Genomic DNA, 26,181 nt, shown 5'->3' on the forward strand with positions numbered 1-26,181 from the left:
TTTCAGTATTGTGACTGCAGTTGAATATTGTATTGTATCCATATTCTAGTACACTCACCGTCACTCATGCCTATACACACAATCCAAGCTAATAACTTGTTTCTTATAAACATTCTTTTTCAATAAATAGATCATTTTAATGCATTACAGTCAACCCAAAATGAGCATTGTTACTTTTCATTTACTGAAAATTTGGGTTTAGATACGCTTAAATGAACAAAGGTCCCATTTTACAAACAAGTTATTCTGGGTTCCAGCAATTCTTTGCCAAAAAAACAGATTTATGGTACCTAATAAATATAACTTGGCCGTTTACATCCTGGTGATTATGGTTGGGCTAGGACTGGGGGCTGATGGCATGTCGGGAGAAATGGGGGTAAAGCTGTTCTCTGCAGCATTACTGTTCGTCACAGAGCTTGAGTTATTATTTCGTACATAGGCTGAGAACTTGCTTTTAACTTTTGTGAGTCCGCTCCTAGAAATAATATTCCTTCGCGCAGTTTGTCCAGCAAGAAAGTACAAGATGGGATCTAGACAGCTGTTAGCGCTAGCCAGAGGTCTTGTCACTTTGTAGGCCATGTTGATTGCATTCAACGTATCACAGTCAAGGTCTAACTTTCTAAAGTAATAGTACAAGGTTCGGTTCACGTGAAAAGGTAAGAAGCAAATGATGAATGTGAGCAGCACAATAATGATCATCTTTATTGACTTTTTCTTGGAGTTTGAGGTGTCTGAAGAAGCTGCTGAGGGCTGCATGAGGGCCCGGGTCATCAAAACGTAGCAGATGATGATGGTAACAAATGGGACACAGAAGAGCAAAGCCAAGCTGACCGAGCTATAGACAACGAAAGTATCAAATAAATCCACGCTAGAGGTGTCGTGGCAGGTGGTGCTATCTCCCTTCGTGCTTGTGGTCACAAAATACAATATTGGGGACTGGAAAGCTGCAATGAAGACCCAGACCATGATGGATATAATGCGAGCATTTCGAACCTTTAACCAACTCAACGACTTCATAGGGTAGCAGATCCCAAGGAATCGGTGGATACTGATGCAAAGCAAGAAGAAGATGCTGCAATACATGTTGTTGTAGAAGAGAAATTTGACGATTTTGCACAAAGCTTCACCAAATGGCCAGTCATCTCCCTTGGAATAATAGTAGATCAGCAGGGGCAGGGAGATGACATACAGAATGTCCGAGACAACAAGGTTAAACATGTACGTGGTGGAAGCATTCCAGGGCTTAAGCCGGAACAGAAAGATGTAAAGGGCTAGAATGTTAAGAACAAGCCCAACGCAGAGCACAATCCCGTAGGACACTGGAAGCAGAACATACTTGAAATCTTCATCAAATACACACCTGTAAGGGTAGCTATCGTTTTCTGAGCTATTCATTGTTCAGCCACAATGCTGTTGACCTGTTCAAATGAAAACACACAAAAATTAAAACAAAGTGAAAAGTTCATCACAGATTTAAATTGGTTGTAAATATGAATAAGCCATATCCCTCTACAGTGTGTACTTGTCTCAACCCAGAGCACTAAGTGTCATCTCTGTCTACTGCTTCGTTCCTCTGGCATGAATCACTTCTGACAAGTTTTCATGACACCAAGAGAAAAAAGGTGACAGGGGAGGGACCTCCAGCTGATTGACAGCCTCAGCTCTGTTCCTGTATGCTGTGTGAAGGAGGTGTGTCTCTTCCCTCCAATCAGCTCTCAGAGCTCTCCAGAGCATAATTTTAGCTCCCCGCCTCTTTTTTCTGACAGCTCAGAAAAGCTTCCTAAATTCCAAACTTTGAATAGATGTAGAAAAGAGAATGCTGCAGATAAGCTGGTACAACTTATGTAGGAGGATTTGTTTCATCTTCGTGTATCACTTGAAGCCAGTCACTTCACTGGGTATATGTAATTGTTTGCAACCAGTTTATAGATACAAACAAATCATGTTTTCTGAATCTTTCAAAATCGCAAAGCAAATAAAGACATAAAATGATGGGTTTTGACTGAGCACAAGAAGATGAGATCTAAATTGATAAAATCAAACCCGGCGGTAAAATCCAATGTCTTTTGACAAAATTGTCATAGCTCTTTTCCATTTTCGATTTGACCATTAAATAAACTGTATATTAAAGCTGTAAATGTATTGCCCAGGTTTGACTACATAATTGACTGACATATATATATATATATACATATATATATATATATATATATATATGTGTGTGTGTGTGTGTATACATATATATATATATATATATATATATATATATATATAGCTTTACAAAAAGGCTCAGGGCCAATGAAAAATCAGGGTGTTTTATTTATATATATATACTGTATATATAAAAATGAACACTGTAACTCACCATATACAATAAACTAACATTATATTATGGAATTCATAATACAGTAATCTTTAATTTTAAGAAATAAAAATGATACATAATGCTTATTAACCCGTGTAACTTGACAGAAAGATCTGATAGTAAATTGCTGAATTAGCTGTACAGTTAATCAGCTCGAATACAAGGTCAAAAAACAGAACTATATACTACAACTTGCAAATGTTATGACTCCTGCTGTAAAATGTATTGCTTGTCTTATCACACATTAATAAAAACTCACGTTTTTTCTACTTTTAAGCAGTTTACATAAAGATGCTTATACTAGTTCTGGTGCTGAACACCCAGAGAAATGATATAAGTGTAGAGGGATGAAGGAAGCAAAAAGGAATCATGCTGCCACCATCCAGCTTATCACCATAATTATTTTATCTATTGATTTACCTTCAACGTTTGAAAAACTCTGCAGCATTCCATAGAAAACATCAAACCAACTACATTAGTCCTGCCCCCGAGGAACTTGCCATCTGCTGCCTTCATCACAGTCAAACACGTCAATTTTTAGATACACTGTATACTGTAGGACTTTACAAAATACATAAAACCACCCAAAATTTCCTGCACCCGTAAAACTAAAATGTGTTGTCCCAACCACACAATACTGAGACACAATTGTTCCAGAACTAGGAAAGGTAGGCCCCTTACCTACCAATATGCGTTTGGATTATGGGAGGAAACTAGAGACCCAGAGGAAATCAACAGAAACATAAGGCGTATATTTGCATCATGTACAGAGAGTGCCAGTTGGGAAACATGGCAGGATCTGGTGGGCTCAGTCAGCCCTTGGTTTCCTATATGTCTTGAATGCTCCAACAGCAATATCTCCCTGTCAAATTTCCTAACCTTGCTTCCTTCCTTCCTGTTCTTTCCCATATAGAAGTATGGAGGGTTCCCATGTGCCATTGGGTATTCCAGCTATTCCATTTAGACTCGGTTCACACTGGGGCGGCACGACTCTGTACTACTTCGGGGGCGACTTGTGCATTCCCATGCACCACGACTTCGGAGCAACTTGCAAGGACTTTACATAATGGATGTCTATGCAAGTCGCTCCGAGGTCGCCCCGAAGTAGTACAGGACCCTTTTTCTAAGTCGGAGCGACTTGTGTCGCTCCTATTAGAACGGGTCCTGTACCAGTGAATGGACTGCGAGGGAGCGCGACTTGTCAGGCTGACAAGTCGCCTGACAAGTCGCGCTGGTGTGAATGGAGTCTTACAGTCTGCTAATATATTATACAATAAGTAAAAATAATCCTACAGGATGGTAAGAACCCCTTTCCAAGGGGAACAGCAGGTGAGCAGACTTGGGATCTCACCAACATACACCAAGTCACAGAGATGAAACAGAAATTCAGCTTTCCATGAAAAGTTGATGACTTTGAATAAAAGAATAAAAAAGTACCTCTGGTTTCTTAAAAATGCCCAGAGCTCTAATTATTATTATCAATATTTTATTAGTATTATTAGCAGAAAGATCTACATTTCTGCTACATGGTGCAGGTGACATCTTCCATGTTGAGTGAGCTTGCTGCAGTGAAATTTAGTTTCATGTAGTTGGATCCCTGATGTGTACCGGGAGTTTGCTTAAGGATCGAGTTGGTTTAGTCGAGTGTCACTAAATGCTGCATGACCGCTGATATCTGGTAAGCGGCCATCATTTAATAATTAGCACAGAGGTGGTTCACTGAGCACTTTGGAGGAGTTATTTTTTGACGCACACCCAGTATGTTTCACAGGCTTTGGACTCATTTTTATCACAATTCACTTATGGGACTTTTCTCTAAGGCAGCCTTTTTCAACCAGGGTGCCCCGGCACTCTGGGTGCCTTCGGGTTTCTTGAGGGTGCCTTGGAAAAATGTGTAAAAATTGCCCACAAATTATATATAAGACAGCGTGTGGATGAAGCCTGCCTTTTAGGCACACAAAGCCATGGGTTTTCATTGTGCACCATTACAATTCCAGGCACCGGCATCCTAACAATGCTTGCACCTCATCCTTGTTTGTCCCTCTCCTGCCTTTCTCTGTAAGCACTGGGGCCACATTAGCTGAGCGAGGAACAGAAATTAGGGAAAAGTGAAACACTGGAATACTAGTCAGTACCGGTGTGCATTGGTGTCCGCAGGTAGGGGGGCCAAAGGCCCCCCCTGGAATCTCAACTTCTCCTTTAAAGTGGTTCTTAAGCCACGTTATACCATCCTGTCTGGTCTGTTTAATAATCCTGTGTGCCTGTGTATGTGTTTAAAAAAAAAAATAAGGCGTTCTTTACCAGTTTTCAGAGCGCCAAGCACCACTCACGTGATTCATTGGCTCTCTCCTCTCCCTGTCTGACAGCTGCCTGCAGCAGGTGGGGCTGAGGATTTCCCACTGTCGGCAGACGGGAGGGGAGGGGGAGGAGGAGGGGAGGGGGAGAGGAGGGAAGAGGCGGCAGGTCACGTGAGTGGCGATTGGCACTCTGAAAACTTGTAAAGAATGGCTTATTTTTATAAAACACAGACACAGGGGCACACAGGATTATTAAACAGCCTGTATACAGGATATGAAACTTTAAGTGAAATTACAGCAGCAGGAGGGGCACTGACAGAGGAGAAGACAGACAGGGAGGGAGGGGGGGAGAGAGGACAGAGGAGGACAGGTGAGCTGTGTATGACACGCTGTGAGATGCGGAGGCACATAAACTGACCACAGTGTAAGGGCTCAGTAGCCATGGTATACCGTGGTCAGTTTACAGAGGGGAGGACATAGCCAGGCAGGATCAGCCAGGTATTTTAGGTGATAGAAGGGACCAAATTACACAACAAAGCACTGTGCTGTATAACATGCTTTAAGGGAACAGGATCATTTTTTTTTTTAGGTTAACAAATGTTTTAAAAATAAATGCTGCTGTTTGCCCTTTAACCACTTAAGCCCCGGAAGATTTTACCCCCTTCCTGACCAGGGGGTTTTTTGCGATTTTTTACTGCGTGGTTTTAACGGACAATTGCGCGGTCGTGCGACGCTGTACCTAAACAAATTTGATGTCCTTTTTTCCCCACAAACAGAGCTTTCTTTTGGTGGTATTTGATCACCTGTGCGATTTTTTGATCATGCGCTATAAACAAAAAAAGAGCGTAAATTTTGCAAAAATAACAATATTTTTCACATTTTTTTATATGAAATTCCCCAAAAAAAATGTAAAAATCAAAATGTTTTAACATTTTCGGCCAATTTGTTTTATGCTACATATGTTTGGTAAAAAAAAATCTCAAAAAGCGTATTTTGATTGGTTTGCGCAAAAGTTATCGCGTTTACTAACAAAGGGAAAGATTTTTGTCATTTTTGGTGTTTTTTTCTTTAACGAGTGATCTGCGATTTTTTTTGCGGGACTGCGACATTGCGGCGGACAGATCGGACCCTTGACTGATATTTTTGACACTTTTGGGGTTACCAGTGACATTACTGCAGTAATCAGTGCTATATATATGCACTGTTACTGCAAAAATGACACTGGCAGGGAAGGGGTTAACTGCATTGGAGAGGGAGGGGTTAAGTGTGTCCTAGGGGCGTGTTTCTAACTGTGATTGGACATGGCTACTAGTGTAAAAACAGAGATCAACGGTCCTACATAGTAGAACCGTCTGATCTCCATTTTTACACAGGGGAGAATGACAGACGGCTTGTTTACATAAGCCGCCTGCCTTTCTCCCTTCACGGCGAACGATCGCGAATGACCGGCGGACATCACATGCACTGACTTGCTAGGGAACGAGCCGGGGCAGGCGCGCTCCCGCCCGCTATTGGCTCACAAGCCAGTGACAGGCTAGTGACGTACTGGTACGTCACTTTGCCTGGCCGGGGCTGACCGCCGCAGTATATGTACTTGCGGCTGTCGGCAACCGGTTAAAAATAAATACTCAAAATAAGTATAATGACTAAGCCCCTCCCCTTCATGACATTGTTAAAAGGGGCGGAGCATGGGTGACCTTAAAATGATGCCTCCCCCTGAAAAAAGTTCTGCGGACGCCCATGCCAGTGTGCAAAGCTGTATTTGCTTTGGAAGAAGAAATCACCTTTGACGTTGGGTGTCCTACTTGTGTGGATGTTGATACCTTATGTAAAACTATTCATTTCATTTTTAATCTTTAGAATGGGGTGCCTCGAGATTGCGCATCATTTTTAAGGGCACCTTCACTGAAAAAAGGTTGAGAAACACTGCTCTAAGAATTGCCAGAGCTGATTGCAAATCCTGTATATTTTGTGTTTACAAGGTTACTCAATTTCACTTTGTGTTATCGTTTATAGATAATCCTTCCTTTATTATCACAAAGAGAAACATTATGTAATGTTGTATTTATGTTACTGTTTATAGATAATTTCTTTTTTTTTTTTTTTTTTAAAGAGAAATACTTTATACAAGTTTTATTTGAGAGATCAATAGATAGCGCACTAGTACGTTTATTCCTGGTATTCAGGGATTTCTAAAGGGCAGCAATCTGCTTTCTTAGCTAGTGCATCCTATTAACTTTTTCCAAATAAATGTGATTGGTGGCCTTTAATTGGCAATAGAGAGGCATGAAATCTAGAGAGACAGGGCAGAGGGTAGCTATAAACTTTGGTTTTCTTAAAGCGGAGTTGCACTCAAAAGTGGAACTTCCGCTTTAAGTGGTCCTGACCCCCTGACATGCCACATTTGGCATGTCATTTTTTTTTGGGGGGGTACCTATTTTTTTCAGTTACCCGCTCCCACTTCCGCTCGGGCCGCCTAGGCTGCTCGGGCGGAAGTTCTCCTCTCCCCCTCCCTCCCTGCAATCTTCTGGGACATGTCACAGGTCCCAAAAAATTGCCTGGCCAGTCACGACGCTCAGCGTGACTCACGCATGCGCAGTGCACACTCGGCTGTGAAGCCGCAAGCTGTCACAGCCGGGTGCCCACACTAGTGATGACGGAGAGATCCGAGGCTCCCCCCGGCCGCATTGCTGCACTGTGGGACAGGTGAGTGTGTGTTTTTTTTAAAAGTCAGCAGTTACACTTTTTGTAGCTGCTGACTTTTAACAAACACACAATCCAGTGGAACGCCGCTTAACCGCTTGCCGACCGCTGCACGACTATTTACTGCGGCGGTCAGCCCCTCACAGGCAAAGTGACGTAGGACTACGTCACTAGCCTGTGAGGCTCTAGGGAGCGAGCGCGCGCCCCCGAAGGCGCATTCCCGCTCCTGCTCGGTCACGGACCCCCCCCCCCCGCGCGTGTGCCCGGCGGACCCGATGTCACTCGCGATCGTCCGTTACATCGGGAGAAAGGCAGGCGGCTAATGTAAACAAAGCCGCCTGTCATTCTTCCCTGTGTAAGAATGGAGATCAAACGGTTCTGCTATGTAGGACCGTTGATCTCTGTTCTTACACATCAAGCCACAGCCAATCACAGTTAGAATCACACACTTAACCCCTCCCTCTCTAAAAAAAGTTAACCCCTTCACTGCCAGTGTCATTTTTACAGTAACAGTGCATATGTATAGCACTGATTACTGCAGTAATGTCACTGGTAACCCCAAAAGTGTAAAAAATGTCAGTCAAGGGTCCGATCTGTCCACCGCAATGTCGCAGTCCCACAAAAAAATCGCAGATCGCCGCTATTACTAGTTAAAAAAAAACAACAAAAATGACAAAAATCTTTCCCTTTGTTAGTAAACGCAATAACTTTTGCGCAAACCAATCAAAATACGCTTTTTGCGATTTTTTTTACCAAACATATGTAGCAGAAAACAAATTGGCCTAAAATGTTAAAAAATTTTGATTTTTACATTTTTTTGGGGGAATTTCATATAAAAAAATTAGAAACATATTGTTACTTTTGCAAAATTGTCGCTCTTTTTTTGTTTATAGCGCATGATCAAAAAAACGCACAGGTGATAAAATACCACCAAAAGAAAGCTCTGTTGGTGGGAAAAAAAGGACGTCAAATTCGTTTAGGTACAGCGTCGCACGACCGCGCAATTGTCCGTTAAAGTCACGCAGTGCCGAATCGCAAAATAGGCCCTGGTCAGGAAGGGGGTAAAATCTTCCGGGGCTTAAGTGGTTAAAGATATACTCCAGAGCAGATAAAAAAAAAAAATAAAACAATTCATTACCTATTTGGGCTTACTAATACACAATGACATTTATTTTTTAAAATACGAGCATTTAACTACAGCAGTGAAAGATTCGATCTCCTGCCCTGCCAGACAGGGTTGTGTTGTCCGCCTACATGTTTTTTATCATTTATTTTTATCACTTTTTCCATCAATTCGTTTTTCTACACTGATTAAACGACACGATTGCCTTATCCTCAGACTTTATGATTTTACGTTATCTAAGCTATGATTCAAACAATAAACTCTTTGACTCTGATGTGTTACACAAGATAAGCTCCTCCTTCTTTTTACATAAAGGCACAGCACACTCATAGGCCCGGTTCACATCTATGCATTTTTTAGTGCGTTTACAGTTATGCAGAAACACACTGCAGTCCATTTAACATGGTTTCCTATGGGTCACATTCACATACCTCCCAACTTTTTGAGAATGGAACGAAGGAAACCTATTAACAAAAGTATGTAGGCATAGGACACACCCCATGCCATGCCCCCTTAAAGGAAAATGATTTAAAAAAAATGATTAGTTTAACCCACAAGTGCTTTTTTTTAACCACTACTATTCCTTTATACTGGGTTTTAACCTCTTCCCGACCGCCCGCCGCCTTATTACTGCAGCAGTGCGGCCCTCCTGCGCAAACCGACATAGACATACGTCGGTCGCGCGCTTGCAGCTAGGGGGGCATGCTCCGGCCCCCACTCGGCAGCGGGGGAAGCCAATGCAGCGGGCAGACCGCTACGATTGCCGCCTGACACCCGCGACCGCTCCCCGCTGAGAGAGAGAAGGACGGGCAGCTGTTGTAAACACAGCTGACCATTCTTCTCCCTGAAATGATCATAGAGCCCCTGTGATCCTTCTATATAGGATCACAGGTCTCTATAATCATTTCACAAGCCACGCCCCCCACAGTTAGAATCACTCCCCTAGGCTCACATTTAAACCCTTGATCACCCACAATGTTAACCCCTTCCCTGCCAGTGTCATTATTACAGCAACAGTGCATATTTTTAGCACTGATTACTGTAGTAATGTCACTGGTCCCCCCCAAAAGTGTCATAAATATCAGGGGTCCGATCTGTCCACCGCAATGTCGCAGTCCTGCTAAAAATCGCAGATCGCCGCCATTACTAGTAAAAACAATAAAAATGACATAAATATTTCCTGTAGTTAGTAGACTTTTGTGCAAACCAATCAAAATACGCTATTTTTTTACCAAAAATATGTAGCAGAAAAGAAATTGGCCTAAAACGTTAAAAAAAATTTAGATTTTTAAATTTTTTTTTGAGAATGTTATATAGTAGAAAGTGAAAAATATAGTTTTTTCAGAGTTGTCGCTCTTTTTTTTGTTTATAGCGCAAAAAAATAAAAATCGTACAGGTGATCAAATACCACCAAAAGAAAGCTCTGTTGGTGGGAAAAAAAGGACATCAATTGTATTTGAGTACAGCGTCGCACGACTGCGCAATTGCCCGTTAAAGTAACGCAGTGCCGAATTGCAAAATATGGCCTGGTCATTAAGGGGGAAAATCTTCCGGTCCAGAAAGAGCTTAAAATGTACAGATGTAGTGATTCGGAAATTGGATGAAAGGTTTAGCACTGGAAAATACTTTTTGAAAGATAAAAAGTTAATTTTATATACAACTATATAGATCAGACCAAAATGAGGGACAAATGAGGAGGAAAGAGGGACAGAGGGACTTTTGGGGGACAGTTGGGAGCTATGCATTCACATCTGTGAATATTATGGAAAAGACCTGGCACTTTTTTCTGGTTTTTGGTTCTATAGACTTCAATAAATCAAAAATGTGTGTTGCAAAATGCACCTGGAATATACAAACTGCAACCCACACAGGTGTGAATCAGGCCATGGTGTCCCTTGGGTTATGGCAAGGACCTCTGGCTTCCGGGTATACGGTGACGTTGGCACATCACCACGTAACTGCAACCTGAGGTCCTTGCCGGCATTGGTGATTTGTTTTTACATGCGCATATTTTTTAAGCCAATGTGAGTGTATTCACTTATTTAACCACTTGCCTACTGGGCACTTTTACCCCCTTCCTGCCCAGGCCAATTTTCAGCTTTCAGCGCTGTCACTCTTAGTTTTTATCATTTTTTTCACATAAATAGAGCTTTCTTTTGGTGGTATTTAATCACCACTGGGTTTTTTTTTGCTAAACAAACAAAAAGAAGACCGAAAATCATGAAAAAAATAAAACAATTTTCATAGTTTGTTATAATACTTTGCAAACAGGTAGTTTTTCTCTTTCACTGATGTGCGGTGATGAGGCTGCACTGATGTGCGCTGATGAGGCTGCACTGATGTACGCTGATGAGGCTGCACTGATGTACGCTGATGAGGCTGTACTGATGTACGCTGATGAGGCTGCACTGATGTACGCTGATGAGGCTGTACTGATGGGCACTGATAGGCTCAATAAACAATAGGAAATATCCACACTAAAATGAAAAATCCCTAAAAAAAGCAGCCAGTATCAATCTGTTGATAACAAATAAATAGAGTGAAAGTCCAAATGCAGCACTAAAAATGAGGCACATAAATGCCTAAAGTCCATGCAGAAAGATGACATCCCCTCACCAGCATGTGAGATAATGGCACACAACACTAAAGTGTCCAAAGGAGGCTGCTTACCAGACCTCCATTAGTATGGAGCCTTTGGAGAAAACAAAAGGGGATCAGGTGTGTAAAAAAACGAACGTTCGTCCAGCTCCTCTCCACCTCTCTCCACTCCTCCTTAAGATGCCATTGATGTATGGAATGAGATGCCTAAGCTCTCACGGATGGGAGAGCCACCACCTTGAGGTAAGGCTACAAAGCAGCCTGAGCACAGCAATACTACATTGACACCCTCCAGGCGACGAGGAAGGGATTTGGACTTTCACTGTTAGGCTGCACTGATGGGCACTGATGAGGCGGCATTGATGAGCACTGATAGGTGGCACTGATGGGCAGCATTGACAGGCGGCACTGATGGGCACTGATAAGTGGCACTGATAGGTGACACTGATGATGAGGCACTGATAGGTGGCACTGGTGGGCATTAATTGGCAGAACTGGTGAGCACTGATTAGAAGCCCTGGGGAGCACTGATTAGAAGCCCTGGTGAACACTGATTAGCAGCACTGGTGAGCACTGATTAGCAGCACTGGTGGGCACTGATTAGCAGCACTGGTGAGAACTGATTAGCAGCACTGGTGCGCACTGATGGGCACCGATGTCCCAGTAACAGAAGCCGGTTTCCTCTTCTCTGCTCACACTCTCAGCGTGAGAAGAAAAAAGCCGATAACCGGCTTCTGTTTACATCCTGTGATCAGCTGTCATTGGCTGACAGCTGATCACGTGGTAATGGGCCGCTGTGATTGGCCCTTTACCCCGATCTGTGATCAGTCAAGTCTGAAGGACTCGACAATCACAAAGCATGGGCAGCACGATCACGTGAGGATGTCCATGTATGCCATCCTGGCATTGGAAGCCCGCGCTGTAGCCGGAAAGCGTCTGGAAAGCGCTTAAATACATACTTTGTTCATCTTTTACTGCACTATGGAGAGAAGCTTCTCTTTGTTTGCATGATTACCACTGTGTGGAGTTTTTGGTTTGTTCAGGGGTGGACTTCCAGGTGATAAAAGATTGTTGGGGAAATAAAGTGATGGCTTTTAGGTGATATTATATTTGCGTTACATGACTTCTCATGGAGTTCTGGTAAGCAGATACCATATCACAGATCGGGGGTGGGTGGCTGCTGGTGACACTTGTTTGGTGTTGAACTCATTTAGGGAACACTACACCTCGGATATACTGGATTTCATTATTGGGACTTTTTTTGGACTTTTCTTACATAATTCTCATTTTGTTTATTTTACTAATGTTGTCACTATTCACCGTTATTTCACATAAATAGACTGTGAACTTTGCAAGAGCATTTGCTCCAGACCTTAAGTGCCGGTTCACATATATGCGATGCGGGAACTCTGCAAATCCACTGCGGGTTCTCACATCGCATTCGACTCGCAGGCAGTTCACACTGCCATATGCGAATCGCTGGGGGTGTCAATACAAAGTTAACGAAACCCCCAGATCTGTTCACATATTGCAGTGTGAACTGTGAGTTCAGACATGAATCGGGTTGCATAGGTGTGAACACCCATGCGATCTGATTCTGGCGCGGACCCAAAAAAGACATCGCATGTAGTTAGAGCAATCAGTGGCGGCTGGTGCTCCATGGGTCGGGGGGGGGGCGGCTGACGGATCACACCATACCCCTGCCCCCCCCGACCACACCAGCTTCAGCCCGCACACCTACCCCCCCCCCACCCCCCGGTTGCCGGCTTACTCACCCTGAGCAGGCAGCGGCTTCCGCTGCGTCTCCTCCCTCCTCCTCCTCCTCCTTGGCCAAAAGCATGGCTTCTCCTTTCGGCCAATCGGGAAATGGGTCTCAGGACCCGCTTCCTGATTGGCCAGGAGGAGAATCAGTGTGGCAATAGCAAATATTCATTCGCTATTGTCAGACAACTGGGTGGGCTCAGGGTGCAGTGCTCTGCGCCCTGAGCCCACCCTTTTTTGAAGCCTATTAGAGCCTCTGGCTCTAATCATGTGCTTAAAAAAAAAAAAAAAAACCCCATTGGAATCCATGCGTCCGGCGCCCTGCATGTGGATTGGGGGGCCAGACGCATAGATAGGGGGGGCGGCACCCCTGCGCCCCCAATGGATGGGCTGCCACTGAGAGCAGTGCACTCCAAATCACATGCAATGTCTGTCATCGCATATGTGTGAACCAGGACTAAAGGATAATTCCAGTCAAAACCTAACCAATGCTAAACCTGCTCTGTGCCACATTCTAAGACTATTCTTTCTAACCCTGTAAAGCAAACATCACTGTACTTACCTTTTCTACACCCAGTCCGGTCTCCAGCGGCAGAGGTTGTGTGTAGGAGAGGACTGACAACGGCTGGGAAATGAATGGGAAGTGGTGTCACTATGGGGCTAATGTTTTCGAGTGCCTCTCCTGCACCTGCCTCTACGCTGAAGCCGCCACTGACAGCTCAGGGACCGGATCGGGTGCAGAAAAGGTAAGTACAGTGATTTTTGCTTTACAGGGTTAGATATAATAGTCTTTGAATGTGGCCCAGAGCAGGTTCAGGTTTTTACTGGATTTATCCTTTAACCACTTCAGCTCCGAAAGGTTTTACCCCCTTAATGACCAGGCCATTTTTTGCGATTCGGCACTGCGTTACTTTAACGGACAATTGCGCGGTCGTGCAAAGCCGTACCTAAATACATTTGATATCCTTTTTCCCACAAATAGAGCTTTCTTTTGGTGGTATTTGATCACCTCTGCGGATTTTAGATTTTGCGCTATAAACAAAAAAATAAGCGACAGTTCTGAAAAAAAACACAGAATATTTTTTATTTTCTGCTATAAAACATTCCCAAAAAAAAAATTAAAAAAATCAAACTTTTTTTATCAGTTTAGGCCAATTTGTATTCTGCTACATATTTTTGGTAAAATAAAATCCCAAAAAGCGTATTTTAATTGATTTGCGCAAAAGATATCGCGTTAACAAACTACGGGATAGATTTATGGACTTTGTTTTTTTTTTTTTTATTAGTAATGGCGGCGATCAGCGATTTTTTTGCGGGACTGCGACATTGCAGCGGACAAATCTGACACTAAGTGACACTTTTTGGGGACCAGTGACATTAATACAGTGATCAGTGTTAAGTAATATGCACTGTTACTGTATAAATGATACTGGCAGAGAAGGGGTTAATACTGGGGGTGATCAAGGGGTTAAATGTAAGCCTAAATGTGCTAACTAATTGTGGGGGGGGGGGGGAGCTTAGCTGGTACACACGATCTCACTGTGCCTGTCTGACAGGAGAGCCGTCTGCTTTGTTTACAAAGGCAGGCGGCTCTTCTGTCAGTTTCTCCGAAGACTGCAGGGGGCCGGCGGTGATTGTGCCCGCTCCTCCCATGGTCTGGCTCCCGCTGTGTCTAATCACAGCAGGAGCTCGGCTCCGGCGGCGCGCCGCATGCACATAATCGCATAGATCTACGTGGTTATGTGCAGCCGAGCCGCCCTGCCATGTGGGGCCGTCGATTAATAAGGGGAAACTCTGCTGAACTTCCATCATCCATTTTCTTTATTTCCCTTGCATGTGATTGGGTATTCTTTGCAAAGTGAAGCTTCCCCTCATTTACTAAGCTCTGAAGCAAATGCACTCGCAAAGTGCACAGTCTATTTGCCTTAGTATATCCACCTCCATGTTGTCACACTGTGATGGCGAGGTTTGTGCGGATTAATAGCTACAGCTCCCGGTCTGCAGACAAACCCCGGAAATATCATATATAAACAAGTTGTTAAGGTGGGTCCTGGTTCCCTTTGTCCTATGCTGTTTATTAGGAACGTGCAAGTGTCAGAACATCCTGTTTTCAATGCAAGATACAATAATGTCAGAATTCTGGGTTATTTATAAGATGTTATGTACCACCTGTCTGCAGATCATCTGAATCCCTGCCAAATCCACAGCTCTGAACTCAGCACAAACCATAAAACCTTTGGCCATCCCATTATTCAACATTAATCTACAACATATAAAGTGAAACCAGGGGCCAAATCAAAAATGACATATATGACGCGCTGGGATAGATTTACTAAAACTGAAGAGTGCAAAATCTGATGAAGCTTTGCATTTTGGCCAATCAGCTTCTAATTCTAGCTTTTTCAATTAATCACTTGCCGACCGCCCCACGCAGATTCACTGTGGCAGGGTGGCTCGGCTGTGCATAATCACATACATATACGTAATTATGTGCACGTGGTCTCGGCGGTGCACTTGCGCTGCCGGAGCCGCGCGCGCGCACCGCTGAAGCCGCACTTCCGCTGTGATTAGACACAGCAGGAGCCAGACCGCGGGAGGAACGGACACAATCGTCGCCGGCCTCCCGCAATCTTGGGGGAAACTGACAGGAGAGCCGCCTACCTATGTAAACAAAGCAGCCGGCTCTCCTGTCAGACAGGCACAGTGTGATTGTGTGTCTCAGCTAAGCTGCAACCCCGACTTCTCTTTGCCTGTCACAGAGCCCCCCCCCTCACAGTTAGTAAGCACAATTTAGGAGCACACTTCACCCCTTGATCACCCCCAGTATTAACCCCTTCCCTGCCAGTGACATTTATACTTTAACAGTGCATATTATTTAGCACTGATCACTGTATTGGTGTCACTGGTCCCCAAAAAGTGTCACTTTTAGATTTGTCCCGCTAAAAATCGCTGATCGCCGGCAATACTAATAAAAACAACAACAAAAAAATTAAAAGTGCAAAAATCTATCCCATAGTTTGTAAATGCTATAACTTTTGTGCAAACCAATTAATATACGCTTTTTGTGATTTTTTTTTTTTTACCAAAAATACAAAACCCAATTCCAAAAAAGTTGGGACACTGTACAATTTGTGAGTAAAAAAGGAATGGACTCATTTACAAATCTCATACACTTATATTTTATTCACAATATAATATAGATAACATATCACAGCCCTCAAAAAGTGGAATGATGAGGATGGCGAGTAAGAGCTGTGCTGTAAGAAAAGGGTGGACCCGGGCGCAGAGCGGTGCGCCCTGAGCCCACCAATTGTGAATGAATATTCGCCATTGTCACACGGATCCTCCTCCTGATCCTCCTCCTGGCCAATCAGGAAGCGGTTTCGAGACCCGTTTCCTGATGGGCACTCTACAGTGAAAGGGGGTACGCTGTGGGCACTCTGCATTGAAAGGGGGCATGCTGTGGGCACTCTGCATTGAAAGGGGTACGCTGTGGGTGCTCTGAACTGAAAGGGGGCATGCTGTGGGCACTCTACATTGAAATGGGGCACGTTGTGGGCACTCTTCATTGAAGGGGGCACGCTGTGGGCACTCTGCATTGAAAGGGGGCACGCTGTGGGCACTCTGCATTGAAAGGGGGCATGCTGTGGTCACTCTACATTGAAGGGGGCATGCTGTGGGCACTCTGCATTGAAAGAGGGCACGCTGTGGGCACTCTACATTGAAAGGGGGCACGCTGTGGGCACTCTGCATTTAAAGGGGGCACACTTTGGGCACTCTGCATTGAAAGGGGGCACGCTGTGGGCACTCTAAAATTGTTGTTGTTGTTGTTAATATTTTTTTGTAACTTAATTCTGAATAAAACATTTAACAGTGTAATTTTATGAGATATTTTACGAGGGTTTGTTTAGGGGTGGAGCAGGGTAGGGTTTGGGTGGGGCAACAAGTGGCGAGTAACTCTGAAGGCCTGGCTAGTAGCTCATGACTTGAAATTTTGAGCCCTGACATATCAAATGTTGAAAGTGAGATATTTTGAAATGTCATGCCAAATATTGGCCCATTTTGGATTTCATGAGAGCAACACATTCCAAAAAAGTTGGGAAAAGTAGCAATAAGAGGCCAGAAAAGTTAAATGTACATATAAGGAACAGCTGGAGGACCAATTTGCAACTTAGAGCCTCTCAGAGTGGCAGTGTCTCTCAGAAGCCAAGATGGGCAGAGGATCACCAATTCCCCCAATGCTGCAGCGAAAAATAGTGGAGCAATATCAGAGTTTCTCAGAGAAAAATTGCAGAGTTTGAAGTTATCATCATCTACAGTGCATAATATCATCCAAAGATTCGGAGAATCTGGAACAATCTCTGTGCGTAAGGGTCAAGGTCGGAAAACCATACTGGATGCCCGTGATCTTCGGGCCCTTAGACGGCACTGCATCACATACAGGAATGCTACTGTAATGGAGATCACAACATGGGCTCAGGAATACTTCCAGAAAACATTGTCGGTGAACACAATCCACCGTGCCATTCGCTGTTGCCGGCTAAAACTCTATAGGCCAAAAAAGAAGCCATATCTAAACATGATCCAGGAGCGCAGGCATTTTCTCTGGGCCAAGGCTCATTTAAAATTGTCTGTGGCAAAGTGGAAAACAGTTCTGTGGTTAGACGAATCAAAATTTGAAGTTCTTTTTGGAAAATTGGGACGCCATGTCATCCGGACTAAAAAGGACAAGGACAACTTAAGTGGTTATCAGTGCTCAGTTCAGAAGCCTGCATCTCTGATGGTATGGGGCTGCATGAGTGCGTGTGGCATGGGCAGCTTACACATCTGGAAAGGCACCAGATGTGTAAAAGGTATATCCAAGTTCTAGAACAACATATGCTTCCATCCAGACGTCGTCTCTTTCAGGGAAGACCTTGCATTTTCCAACATGACAATGCCAGATCACATACTGCATCAACTACAACATCATGGCTGCGTAGAAGAAGGATCCGGGTACTGAAATGGCCAGCCTGCAGTCCAGATCTTTCATCCATAGAAAACATTTGGCGCGTCATAAAGAAGAAGATGCAACAAAGAAGACCTAAGACAGTTGAGCAACTAGAAGCCTGTATTAGACAAGAATGGGACAACATTCCTATTCCTAAACTTGAGCCACTTGTCTTCTCAGTCCCCAGACGTTTGCAGACTGTTATAAAAAGAAGAGGGGATGCCACACAGTGGTAAACATGGCCTTGTCCCAACTTTTTTGAGATGTGTTGATGCCATGAAATTTAAAATCAACTTATTTTTCCCTTAAAATTATACATTTTCTCAGTTTAAACATTTGATATGTCATCTATGTTGTATTCTGAATAAAATATTGAAATTTGAAACTTCCACACCATTGCATTCTGTTATTATTCACAACTTGTACAGTGTCCCAACTTTTTTGGAATTGGGTTTGTATGTAGCAGAATACAAATTGGCCTAAACTGATAAAAAAATTAGAATTTTTAATTTTTCTTTTATTGGGAATGTTTTATAGCAGAATGTAAAAAAATATATTTTTTTTTTTTTTTTTCAAAATTGTCGTTCTTTTCAATTGTTTAAAGCGCAAAATCTAAAATTCGCACAGGTGATCAAATACCACCAAGAGAAAGCTCTGTTTGTGGGGAAAAAAGGACATCAATTTTATTTGGGTACAGCATGGCACGATTATGCAATTGTTAGTTAAAGCAACACAGTGCCAAATCGCAAAAAATGGCCTGGTCATTAAGGGGGTAAAACCTTCCAGAGCTGAAGTGGTTAAGCTTTGACAAAAAAAAAAAACCTGGATTCTGATTGGTTCTTATGCAAAGCTGCACCAGATTTTGCACTCTCAAGTTTTAGTAAATGAACCCCACTCTTTCGCTATCATAAACACAACAGTCTTTTAATCCCCCATGTAACATAGTTTTATTGTAACTTGGTGATCCTGCCATTAGGTTTGTTGCCTCCTTGAACCACTTCAATACCGGGCACCTTCACCCCCTTCCTGCCCACACCAACTTTCAGCACAGTTCCATTTTGAATGACAATTGCGCGGTCATGCAACATGGTACCCAAACAAACGTTTTTTATCATTTTGTTCACACAACTAGAGCTTTCTTGTGGTGGCATTAAATCACCTCTGTTTTTTTTTTTTTTTTATGCTAAATAAACGAAAAATTACTAAAACTTTTGAAAAAAAATATTTTTTTCTTAGTTTCTGTTATAACATTTTGCAAATAAATAAATCAGCCGAGCCAGCCTGCTGCAGTATATATGCGACGGGTGGACGGCAAATGGTTAACTGATACAGAATTGTTAACAGATTATATTTACAAATCAACGCAATCTCTAGATAAGTAATAAGAATTAGGTTTTTTTTAACACATAATTATGTAATAAGAAAAACATTTGTTTAGAGTTACCTATTCCTCTTCCTTAACCGTTGTTTGATAGCTGAACTCCGGCATAAGCAAATATTCTCTAAATACATTCATCATGTGTATTCCTATTTGAATCTTGTCTATTTCTTCCAGATCTGTGCAGTAATCCAGCGTGAGACTTTCCCTCTGTGCAGGAACTTCCTATAATAAAGACCGGTCACTGCTGCTCTCTCTCCTTGTGCAGGGTGACTGGTCTTGTCTCCGCCCCTCCTGTAGTTTTCTGCAGGAAGCCTGCAGTGGGTGGAACCTGCTGGGTCCCTCCTACAGGTCTACTCTCTGCACAGGCTATGTAAAGCACAGTAATAATGTCACAACTACATTGATTTGATAATATTTGGGTTTGGAAATGCATTTAGTGCACACAATTAGTGTATTTATTTCCTTAGTTGTTCTTTAGGAATGTAATAAAAATGAAAGTATGCGGGCCCTGAGTTTAGCTGTAACCAGTTTCTGTCTCTATGAATAGCACTGCATTGTGAATTTATGACGAGTTTATCTTTCTCAAGAAATTACAATAAAGAGGCGGCATGAAATGGTATTTATTATTACTGCGATTTATACTTTGACAATTGTCTCTCTAGGTCAGTGCATTGTAATCCAATTCCTTTCATTGTTTCTTGAAGTGCTGCAGGGATAGAAATCACAGCTAATGTATTGAATGGCAACCTGCTGCTGAACTGTTGCCAGTAACACCCATTACAGCTGTATTTGATAGCCGTTATACTGGTCTTCCTGTAAATAGCTAACTATCATTAGCATAACACAGGGTGACCATTGAAGGCACTAGAACTGACTCACCTACATTGTTTAATCTAAAGCTGGCCACAGACTAGCAGAATTTTATTTGAAATATTTTGTTTTATGAAAACTCGGTTGATTTTTTTTTTTAGTCGTCAGTGGGGGTCAAACTCATGTTTGTGTTCAACTGCACTGACAAGAAAATTCAAAGGAGCAAGATAGACATTTTTAAACAAATTAGGCGCTGGTTAGTGATGTCAAAACAACAAAAATAAATGAACCCCAATACCTAAGGATTAATCAAAATATTGATTAAATGATAAATGTATGTGCCATAAATAAATCAAAATACCAGACGGACCCCCCATCACTCCAGCCCGCATCACCATATCCCCCCGTGCCAGTTTATTACCTTGCTCCGCGGGACTGACAGGCAGCGGCGGCGGCAGCGGCTTCCCCCTCAGTCCCCATGTTCCCTCTTGGCGACCATCTCCTCTCTCCTTCTTGGCCAATAGGATGCCTTCTTCTTTCGGCCAATCGGGAAGCAGGTCTCAGGACCCACTTCCTGATTGACCGGGAGGAGAATCAGTGCAGCAATAGCTGCAGACTTTTAATATTAGGACATTTACCTGTCCTGGAGTCCAGTGATGTCGGCACCACAGCTGATGTTTCCATCGGCTGTTGGATGCTGCCGCCACTATTGGCGATAAGGGAACCCGGCAGTGAAGCCTTGCGGCTTCACGGCGGGTCCCTACTGCACATGCGCAAAGCGTGCTCCATTTCTTGGCAGTGGGGAAGGGTACATGGCAAAAACAGGTACCCGTTCCCCCTCCCCCCTGAAAGGTGCCAAATATGGCACCGGAGGGGGGGAGGAAGCAAATGAGCGGAAGTTCCACTTTTGGGTGGAACTCCGCTTTAAGCTGAAGCACCCAGCCAGCTCTAGTAACTCTCCGCACACTGTAGGTGGCTCTGCCTCTCAAATTGCAGGGAGACCTGCATCTCCCTTGTCCCCATCCTGCACTCAGTGGGAGCCACTGGGAGACAAGTTATTTCTTGCCAAACACAGAAGCTGTGTTTACAAGTGTTTACAGGTCTGCTCGTTGTGCTCAGAGTGCAACTCATTCTGTCCAGCGAGTGTTTCACACTGGTCCAATAGGGAGGCAAGTTGGACAGTGGGAGGAAACCTGATGCATGGGTGCATGGGCTTTTGATACAGTCCTGATGATTGGCAGAGGGAAAGTCACCGCAGTGCATGTTGGGATACTGTATAAAAGCCAGGAGAACATGTGCTCTAGGTCATTCGTTGGGGAGTGAAGTCCAGTAGGGAGGGGGTGGCTGCCTTCTCCTCTTTAGAGGTGCCATGCAGCCTCAGGGGGTCGTCCTGAGGTTTGGAAGAGTAGCAGGGAGGAGCTGAACCCTGAGTTGCAGAGAGACACTGGAGGATCTGTCCCTGCAGTACAGTGAGTACAGAAACTCGTGTCAAGGGGCCTGACCTGAGGGGGCCACCCCTGCTCCTAGGATAGTCAGTGGACAGGTGTCAGCGGGAAGACAATGCTAGTGAGAGTGTCCTGAAGATAGATTATCATCCATCAAGTCATCTTGTTAGAGAGCAAAGAGAACAAGAGACTTAACCCCATTCACCCTACTGGTAGTGTGGATTAACAGCCTGGCTGTTTCTTATCTTTTTAAAGCGGAGTTCCGGGCACAAAATCGACCTAATCTATTTTGTGCCCATCCGCTTGCTTTGCTTCACCTGAAAAGGAATTGGATAGTTAGGATTATTTTTTTTTTTTTTTACTTACTTTGTAATTGTAGAAAGAAATACTCACCTTTTGTCACTTCTTCCCTCTGCGGCCTCGGCCTGCGCCGTCTCTTCCGGCTTGCAATGATTCCTGGGAGCTGAACGTCATCGCTCCCAGGAATCAATGCGCCTGCACCGGCCCCGCTCGTCACTTCCGGAAGTGACGAGAGGGGCCGGTGAAGGCACATTCTGGGAGAAGAAGACGCGGAAGAAGACGCAGAAGAGGACGCGCTGGCTTCCGCTGCCCACAAGAGAGATGGCAACGCTGTGGAAGAAATTTTATAAGTGAGTATTTGCAGGTAAGTGCGAACCGGGACAGATCAGAGGCTAGCCATTGTGGAATGTACTAGCCCTGACTGTCCCGGGGGTATGTTTACTGAAAAAATGTTTCTGTGCCCGGAATTCCGCTTTAAGCAGAGTTTTGAAGGTAGATGTCCTCAAACAATGTAAATAGTTCAATTAGAGTATCCCACTAATCCTTTCTCATATCCCAAATTACCAATAAACAACAAAACAAACAACACCCCTAGACTGTTCATTTATGTGATGAGCCATTGGGAACAAAGAGAGATTCAGAGACTTGTTAACCACTTTTGCCCCCTTAATGACCAGGCCACTTTTTTCCGCTTGGCACTGCATGACTTTAACTGATCATTGCACGGCCATGCGACGCTGTACCCAAACTAAATTTACGTCCTTTTTTTCCCACAAATAGAGCATTCTCTTGGTGGTTTTTGATCACCTGTGCAATTTTTATTTTTTCCGCTATACCTAAAAAAGAGCAACAATTCTGAAAAAAAAAAAAAAAAAAAAAACAATATTTTTCACATTCTGCTATATAACATTCCCCCCAAAAAAATGTAAAAATCTAAATTTTTTAATATTTTTGGCCAATTTGTTTTCTGCTACATATTTTTGGTAAAAAAAATCGCAATAAGCGTATTTTGATTAGTTTTTTGATTAGTTTGTGCAAAAGTTATTGCGTCTACTAACTGTGACAAAGATATATGTCATTTTTTTTTTTTTATAGTAATGGCGGCGATCTGCATTTTTTTGCTGGACTGCAACATTGGGGTGGACAGATCGGACCCCTGACTGACATTTTTGACACTTTTGGGGGTACCAGTGACATTACTACAGTAATCAGTGCTATACATATGCACTGTTACTGTAATAATGACACTGGCAGGGAAGGGGTTAACATTATGGGTGATCAAGGGGTTAAATGTCAGCCTATGGGAGTGATTCTAACTGTGGAGGGCGTGGCTTGTGAAATGACCATAGAGACATGTGGTCCTATATAGAAGGATCACAGGGGCTCTGTGATCATTCCAGGGAGAAGAACGGTCGGCTGTGTTTACAACAGCCGACCGTCCTTCTCTCTCAGCGGGGAACGATCACGGGTGTCAGGCGGAAATCGGAGCCGCCTGCCCGCTGCATTGGCTTCCCCGCTGATGAATGGGGGTGGAAGCGCGCCGGCTGGAGCGTGGCGCGTGCGCGCACCCTAGCTTCCTGCTCGTGACCGCCATACAGTTACGGCAGTTTGTGCAGGAGCGGCTGCCTGCCACGGCGGGCGGTCGTAAAGAGGTTAAAGTAAATATGTGCTGGTAAGCAGGGGAGCCCACAAAGACAATATCCAGCAGTCCCTGCTCGGGCAGTGCTATATATCCCACCCACTTTCAGTTGCCATTGTCATGAGATAATCAATGTTATTCACTTTACCTGTCAGTGGATTTGTTATGGCTGATCGATGTATGTATACTGACTTTTTTTGATATATATACTGATCAAATCAAAGAAAAAAATTGACGCCACACGTGTGACCAGAATAGGGTAATAAATGACACACAGTATAACTGCAGCAATGAGTAAGAGGTAATAAAACACTCATGAAGCGGCAATGGACCAGGCGGCTCAGGAAGAGCTGGGAAGGTGATATTTGTTGTTTCAATGATTCAGAACGTCACAACTCCCATTCAGTTTTACAGAGGTGTACCCGAATCCGACACACATCTGCTCCGCACCTCTCCACCCCGTACACACATATATATATAATGCAGCAGCTGTCTAACATTGGTATTTACAGAGAATAAACCCTTGTATTTGCCCTTTGCGATAATCACTTATTTGATGTGACGCTGCGCCTTGTTTTATAACTCTTATCTGAAGAATGGCCATGTGCACCATCCTTGTAGCAGTGACAGAAAACATCCCACGCAGTGACACCGACGTGACAGCTGAGCTCCTAATCTGTTTGACATCTCAAATGCATTCTGAAGGGTTTTTACATATTTTTTTTTATTTTTTAACTACGGTCAGGGACTAAAAAAGTACAATTTAAAAAGGTTTGTCTTTTTTAATCAGAAAAATATGAAATATTCCATATAAAAATTGGGGTTGATTTACTAAGAGAGTGTGAACCCCTTAATGACAAGGCCATTTTTTGCGATTCGGCACTGCATTATTTTAACTGACAATTGCGCGGTCGTGCGACGCTGTACCCAAATAAAATTGATGTCCTTTTTTTCCCACAAATAGAGCTTTCTTTTGGTGGTATTTGATCACCTGTGTGATTTTTATTTGTTGCGCTATAAACAAAAAACTAGCAACAATTCTGAAAAAAACAATATTTTTTACTTTCTTTAACACTTTAAGACCAGAAGGATTTGCCCCCTTATTGACCAGTCCGCTTTTTTTAACTTGGCACTGCGTGACTTTAACTGACAATTTCGCGGTCGTGCGACGCTGTACCCAAACGAAATTTACATTTTTTTACGATATTTTCTTTTTTCCCCACAAATAGAGCTTTCTTTTGGTGGTATTTGATCACCTCTGCGATTTTTATTTTTTGTGCTATACACAAAAAAATAGAGACAATTCTGGAAAAAAAAAACAATATTTTTCACGTTCTGCTATATAACATTACCAGATTAAAAACTTAAAAATCAAAATTTTTTAACATTTCAGGCCAATTTGTTTTCTGCTACATATTTTTGGTAAAAACAACCGCAATAAGTGTATTTTGATTGGTTTGCGCAAAAGTTATTGCGTCTACTATTTTTACTAGTAATGGCGGCGATCTGTGATTTTTTCGCGGGACTGCGACATTGCGGCGGACAGATCGGACCCCTGACTGAGGTTGTTGACACTTTTGGGGGGGACCAATGACATTACTACAGTAATCAGTGCTAAAAATATGCACTGTTACTGTAATAATGACACTGGCAGGGAAGGAGTTAACATTGTGGGTGATCAAAGTGTTAAATGTGAGCCTAGGGGAGTGATTCTAACTGTGGGGGGCGTGGCTTGTGAAGTGACCATAGAGATCTGTGTTCCTATATAGAAGGATGAGGATCACAGGGGCACTATGATCATTCCAGGGAGAAGAACGGTCAGCTGTGTTTACAACAGCTGACCGTTCTTCTCTCTCAGCGGGGAATGATCGCGGGTGTCTCACAGCAATCGGAGCCGCCTGCCCGCTGCATCGGCTTCCCCGCTGACGCAGTAAATCTAAGGCGGTCGGTCGTAAAGAGGTTAATTTATACCATTCCCAATAAAAAAAAAATTAAAAATCTAATTTTTTTTCATTGTTTTAGGCCAATTTGTATTCTGCTACATATTTTTGGTGAAACAAATCCCAAAAGTGTATATTGATTGGTTTGCACAAAAGTTATCGCGTCTACAAACTTGGGGAAAGATTTATGTCATTTTTATTTATTTATTTATTTTTTTTACTAGTAATGGCGGCGATCTGTGATTGGGACCGGGGATCTGGGACTGCAACATTGCGACGGACAGATCGGACCCCTAATTGCCATTTTTTACACTTTTGGGGGGACCAGTGACATTACTACAGTAATCAGTGTTAAAAATATGCACTGTTACTGTAATAATGACACTGACAGGGAAGGGGTTAACACTAGGGGCGATAAGATCGTTAAATGTGTCCCTAAGGGGTGCTTTCTAACTGTGGGGGGATGGGCTTGCTGCATGAACAATAGGAGGAACACAGGATCCCTATGTTCATAACTGACAGAACAGCGGTCTGCCGTGTTTACAAAGGCTGACCCCCGTTCTGTCTCCACAGGGAGCAATCGCGGCCACCGGACCCGCCGATCGGCTTCCCCTGTGGTGACTGGATGCGCGCCTCCGGCGGCGCGCACGCACCCGCGCTAGCGTTCCCAGGATGCGACGTACATTTACATCGTTTCTTAGGACAGAGCCGACCTGCAGCAGTAAAACTGCAGGGGGAGGTCGTTAAGAGGTTGTAAAGCCTCAAGGTTTTTCACCTTAATGCATTTAAAAAAATCTTCTGTGCTGCAACTCCCCCCCAGACCCCCCCT

General features: G+C 43.4%; 1 protein-coding gene across 1 annotated transcript in view; it reads right to left on the bottom strand.

The window, feature by feature from the left end:
• Positions 1-250: 250 nt before the first annotated feature.
• Positions 251-26,181, bottom strand: part of LOC309545835 (P2Y purinoceptor 2-like) — a 136,589-nt gene continuing 110,658 nt past the window's right edge. The window contains exon 2 of the mRNA XM_082245230.1: positions 251-1,418. Coding sequence (XP_082101356.1) covers positions 313-1,395 — 1,083 coding nt within the window. The 5' untranslated portion in view covers positions 1,396-1,418 and the 3' untranslated portion in view covers positions 251-312. The remainder of the gene's footprint in view (positions 1,419-26,181) is intronic.

Source organism: Pelophylax lessonae, assembly GCF_965119305.1.
Source record: "Pelophylax lessonae genome assembly, chromosome: 2".
Classification (NCBI taxonomy): Eukaryota; Metazoa; Chordata; class Amphibia; order Anura; family Ranidae; genus Pelophylax; species Pelophylax lessonae.